This window comes from Echinops telfairi, unplaced genomic scaffold, assembly GCF_000313985.2.
Source record: "Echinops telfairi isolate 266 unplaced genomic scaffold, ASM31398v2 ScPeMD7_7468;HRSCAF=8506_0, whole genome shotgun sequence".
Classification (NCBI taxonomy): Eukaryota; Metazoa; Chordata; class Mammalia; order Afrosoricida; family Tenrecidae; genus Echinops; species Echinops telfairi.
The window spans coordinates 2,431,313-2,437,267 of record NW_022111369.1 but is presented as its reverse complement, the minus strand read 5'-3'; the positions used below and the strand labels follow the sequence as shown (position 1 = coordinate 2,437,267).

Here is a 5,955-nt window from a genome sequence, read left to right as displayed (position 1 = left end):
CTCATCTCCTCCCCATGACCCTTCTATAAGGGGATGTCCAGTTGTGTACAGATGGGCTTTGGGCCCCCACTCCGCACTGCCCCTCATTCTCAATGATATTTTTGTTCTTGATGCCTGATACCTGATTCATTCAACACTTCGTGATCACACAGGCTGGTGTGTTTCTTCCATGTGAGCTTTGTTGCTTCTCAGGTAGATGGCCACTTGTTTACCTTCAAGCCTTTAATAACCCAGTTGCTATATCTTTTGATAGCTGGGGACCATCAGTGTTCTTCACCACATTTGCTTATGCACCTGCTTTATCTTCAGTGATCATGTCAGGAAGGTGAGCATCATGGAATGCCAGTTTCATAGAACAAAGTGTTCTTGCATTGAGGGGGTACTTGAGTGGCGGCCCAATGTTCATCTGTGACCTTAATACTAAACCTCTAAATATATGCACATAGATCTATTTTCTTTTCTAACTTCTAGAGTTCCATTCTTTGCATTGCAGTTCAGAGCCTTGAACTCTATCTTCAAAGCCAGGGTTCCAAATTCTCTCTGAACTCCTGCCTTTTTCTTGTAGGGATGCTACTTACCCAGATACTCCAGTCAAAACTTCACATCTTAAAAGCCTTAACCACATCTTCAGAGTCCCTTTAGCCATGTAAGATAGCATTCACAGGCTCTGGAGATTTAAATGTGGACATATCTGTGGGCCATTATACCACAATGTGTGTATTAAAGTAGACCTTAAGGAGGACGAACCCAAGGAAAGGTTTGTACTTGGGCCACTGGGCAAGCGATTCTGTGTAGTTCTGGGCTTGCTGCACGATCTGGATGCCAAGGAGGTGTAAGATTGATGTGGGCACCTCGCTGTGGCCATCCAAAATCCCTATCCTGCTCAGCTGGAAAGTTTCCTCTAAAACACAGGACCCCGAGGGTCTTAAGGGTTGTAAGAATGACACATCTCTTTCCTGGATAATCCGGCAATCACTGTCTATTTCCTTTTCTACTGCTATATCAATAAGATTTCTTTGCAGGAAAGCTTGTTAGCAAATTGTGTTAGTCTTAAAAAAAAACAAACAACTCCTCCCATCCCTGCCTTTTACTTGTCATAAAAGAGCCCCATTCCACACCCACACTTTGTTTTTAACCACCCTGCCTTTCCCTTCCTTTACCTCTCTAATTTCATCCTTCCGCCACCTCTTCAGTGTTCTTAAAATACTCAAGATGTCACCTGTTTGTTCTGTTTGTAAAAAGTATGCTACCTAGTTAGTAGCAAGTTATTCCTTAATCCTATGTTATCGTTAATTTATTCCTTTTCCAATATTTCTATTTTAGTCTCATTTTTTCCTCTCGTCATTTGAAGTCTGCAGAGCTCCTTTTATAATCAAATTTGAAATGAGTTATTCTATGCACACACTCTCTATTTGTAGTTTTGCTGGATCTTGGCAATTGCATAGAGATGATTCTCACTTAATAAAATGTTAAAATGCTATTTTCTCGTCCTCTCTCCCTTTTTAAAAATATTCCCAGCACTCATCTATGGTTTTTCTTTATTCTCATGAATACATAAAATTTTTCACGAAATCTTCCGTTTAAGACTATGATATGGTCTGGGTTTCCAAAGAGCTCCGGAAATTATTTAACAACTTTTCTTGATTATAGAAATTTGGAGCTCTTTTTCCTTAAAGAGATAATACACAGTTTAATGCTTCTACTGGAAAGAAGATATCATAATTTAAGTTTTATTTCAAACTCAGATGTTGTAATATTAGTGAACCCCCCCCCATATGTTGACCTAATAATGTTCTAATATTATCACAGTGTGTGCAATGGAAGAACAGGGGTGTGTGTGTGTGTGTGTGTGTGTGCGCGCGCGCGCGCGCGCTGTTTATCACTATATCCCTAGCACCCCTTTGTGGCCGGATTCTTAAATAATTGAATGAATGTCAAAATTTTTCAATGATAGAATTTCAATATGACGTTTTAAAAATAACATAAAAATGTTCAATATAAGCCAAGTACCTAAGTTAGAATATTGAAATACAGATGTTAGAATTTCCAATTGGAGTTGCATTCTCTCCCATCCTATTTGGACACAAGTAACAATGTATGCCTTTAAAGGTGCTAATGGGCCTCAGAATGGGAACAATTGTGAGGATGGTGCTGGACCAGGAGATGCTTTGTTCTGCCGTTTTCATGGTCTCAGTGGATCAGAAGAGACTTGACGGGAGCTAAGAACAAGAGCAACTAAAGGGTGCATTTTTAAGATGCTGGTGGTCTGATAAGTCATTTATGAATTTATAAATGTGGGGATGTTTATGTATCATATAGATATTATACATACTGATATATATAGCAGAGTTATACAGATATTAAATACTAAATATCATCTTAACTCAGGGTTAGGTGGTGAGAATTTTGAATCTCTGCTACTAAATGAAGACAAAGAAAAAGAGATATATGTCTTTCTTACCCTTTCTGGTCATCCTTTCAGCAATTTTGTATTTGAACTGCTTCACTTTTATTTTGTTAGTATAAGAATGGTAAAAATAAATATCAATTTTTAATGTGAAGGGATGCTAATATGCCTTCATCATTTCAAAGAGTTTTCATTTCATCGAGTTTTCACCCCCCCTGTCTCATATTCTTCTGTGGTATACATTTTACAGACGATTTAAGATATCTTTTTTTTTCTTCCTTCAGAATGGCTTCACTCCTTTATACATGGCTGCCCAAGAGAACCACATTGATGTTGTCAAATATTTGCTGGAAAATGGAGCTAATCAGAGCACTGCTACTGAGGTAAGGCTATCCTTTGCAAAGGCTCCAATTCTTTGACCTTTTGTTTGTTTGTTTTTATTAAAATATCATTTTACTGGGGACTCTTACCACTCTTGTTACAATGCATACATTGATTGAATGAGGCATGTTTGTACATATGTTGCCTTCATTCTTTTCTAGGCATTTACTCTATTGAGCCCTTGGTATCAGCTCCTCTTGTTGCCCCTCCCTGCTCCCCACCTCATAACCTTTTGATAGATTATAAATTATTATTTTCATATCTCACACCAACTGCTGTCTCCCTCCCTCCATGTTTTCTGGTGGTCTTCCCCCCCTGGAGAGGGGTGTATGGTTATGTGTCGATCTCTTCCTCTCCCCTCACACCCTCTACCCTTTTGGTATCGCTATTCCAACTCCTGTTCCTGGATTCTGTGTGTTGTGAACCCCCATCTCTTATCTATACACAGTTCTTTGGTCTTAATGTCCGCATTTTTCATATCCAGCCATAAAGCAGACCTCACACCATGTGTAAAATACCTCAGTAATATTTATGTGACTACTGTACCCCATAGCAGTGGTCCCGTGTGAGTGGTGCAGGATTGTGCTCATGGAACTTACGCTTTTATTTTTCAATCATGTAAATTCACATGCATTATTAATCTGGTAGACTCTACATTTGGGAAGACATTTTCAATTCTAAACTTAACTAAAATTAAATTCTTCTTGTCTCTTTTAAATCAATGCTTTAACCTTGTTATGACCCTGAACAGTGTCTTAAAGGAGCAAGTTCTAGTGATCAGAAATAGTTCATAGGTAATGATAAAAGCACTATTTTGTAAGGGATGGTCACTAAAAAGGCTACCTATATGGAACTCCCATAGCACTGTAGACTAAACAGTGGGCTGTCAACCACTAGGTCAGTGGGTCCAACTCACCAACCACTCTAAGAAGAAAGTAGTGATTGTCTAGCCCTATAAAAATTTAGTCTCAGGAACCCTATGGAGCAATTGTAATTGATTGTCCTATAATCAGAATCAACCCCATGGCAGTGGATTATGGTCCTGCCACATGGATTCAGTGTGATGTTGTTTTTATGATTTGTAGTCATTTTCTGATACACTACCCACTGTAAGTAAGTATCATGTAAATGTATTCAGGCAAAGATTGGACAACAGTATGAGACTGCATCTCTGCTTCCTGACCTCTGAGAAATGTTCCAAAATAAGGAAATCTATTTTTGTTTCACTTTATATCTTTAAAGGTAAAATTTTTTACCAGAGCAAACAAACCAAAAACCCATTCCACTATCGAGTTTTTCTGTTCCCCAAATAGGCTCACAGTTTGGAGTATAGGGTCTGCTGATCCTACAGCATTTCCGTCAGCTTCCAGCAACAGCCCTTTGTGCACATCATATCCATGGAGATCATGTTACAGGTGGTTCCTCAGAAATATAAGCCCCCCTCTACCCATGCCAAGATGGGGCATTAGACATGAACCACATGAGGCATGGAATTGAAGCTTAGACACATATACCTGTTCTGTGAGGTTGATTTGGCGACAGAATGAAAGAAGGATAGCAAAGGTAGAAAACAGTTTCAAGGGTTTATTTCAGAGCTCTTGGAGGAAAGGGAGATCAGACAAAGGGACAAGAGCATCCTGAGTTCCCAGGTTAGATTCATGGGCCCCCACTTGTGGCTGAGTCTGATTTACTTCCTCCGTGGGTGACCACGTCTGCTCTGTTGTTTCCCTGTGTTAGCAGGGAATCATCGGTTTGATGCCCTTCATATTTCTGACATGTCAGGGGCCCCGTGGACCATGGGTGAGAGGGACAGCCAACAATTCCCATGACACAGACCTTGGAAGGGAGTAAAGGACCAGAGAAGGAAGGCAAAACTAAGAAGGTAGTCCTTGTGTTGACCAGAAAGGACAAAACCGCTACCTAGACTGTTACCCCAGGCTCAGCAAGGGTAATTGGGGTCATTGAGTCCAGGCTCCATAAGTCCTCAGCAGCCAGGTCCAGTAGTGCCAATGGCAGGTCAGGGCTTGGAGGGATTGGCCTTCCACAGCTGGGAACTGAAGGACAGTCACTTCTCCAGTGGCCCCGTTGACCGCGTGCTGGACAAGGCTTGTTGGGCGGACAAGATCGTGGGCAGTGATTGGCCCAGTGATCTTGCTGACCACCCTTGAAGTAGACTCCTGGGGGTGGTCTGAAACTGTTGTGCTCTGGATCTCAGAAGGATGCTGATGTCTTCCTGGTTGCCGAGGGCCTTAGGACTGCATCAAGGCTTGGGCCTGTAAGCTTGCCTTCTGGTCATTTCAGGACTCCCTGTCTGCCTCTGCTTGCTTCTCTCTAGTATTAAAGACTTTAAAGGCCATATTTACCAGGTCATGGACAGGAGTTTGAGGGCTGCGGTTCGCCTTTTTAAACTTTTTCCTAATGTCTGAAGCTGATTGGGTAATGAAATGTGTGTCAAGGACAGTGGCCCCTGCTGGTGAGGATGAGTCTAGGCAGGTGTATTGGGTAAGGGCTTCAGTCAGGCAATTTAAAAATGCTGCGGGATTTTCATCCGGCCTTTGAGTAATTTTCCTGAGCTTATCAAAATTAACTGCTTTGTGAGAAATTGCCTAGAGGCTGGCCAAGACACACTGGAGCATTTTATCTCGGCGGGCCCGGCCGCTCCATCCTGCCTAGGTATTGGTCTGGTAACTCCAGCCTGGTTCCTGCCGCAGGACTGCTTCGGTACCCACAGGCATGTTGGGGTCAGTGAGAGGAACCTGGTCTGCATGCTGCTGGGCAGTGCTAAAAACACGCTCTCTTTCATCTGAGGTGAGAGTGGATGAAAGGACTACAAAAATATCATGCCAGGATAAATCATAGGCTTGAGACAAATAGCAAAACTCTTTGATGCAGGTGGTGGGATCACGGGAAAAGAAACTTAAGCACTTTTCAATTTGGGACAAGTCAGTGAGAGAGAAGGGAACGTGGATGTGGGAGAGACCTTTGGTGCCCACAACTTCCCATAGAGGGTAGAGGAGGACTTGGTGCAAATGGGTAAGATGACTTCCAGGAGAAGACAAAGGAGAGAGTTTAGGACCTGGAGTGGTGAGGTTGGTGGAGGGGAATTTGAGGGAGGTGACAGGTAGTACAGAGAGAGGGACAGGAGTGTAGAAGGAAGAAAGCTTGGA

The 5,955-nt window shown here is 42.1% G+C and overlaps 1 protein-coding gene across 34 annotated transcripts in view; it reads left to right on the top strand.

Annotated features, from left to right (window-relative positions):
- ANK2 (ankyrin 2) overlaps positions 1-5,955 on the top strand; it is a 402,581-nt gene that overhangs the window by 230,666 nt on the left and 165,960 nt on the right. For all 34 annotated transcript variants that reach the window (XM_045284229.1, XM_045284255.1, XM_045284253.1 and 31 more), the window contains exon 5: positions 2,692-2,790. In XM_045284229.1, the coding sequence (XP_045140164.1) occupies positions 2,692-2,790 (99 nt within the window). The remainder of the gene's footprint in view (positions 1-2,691; positions 2,791-5,955) is intronic.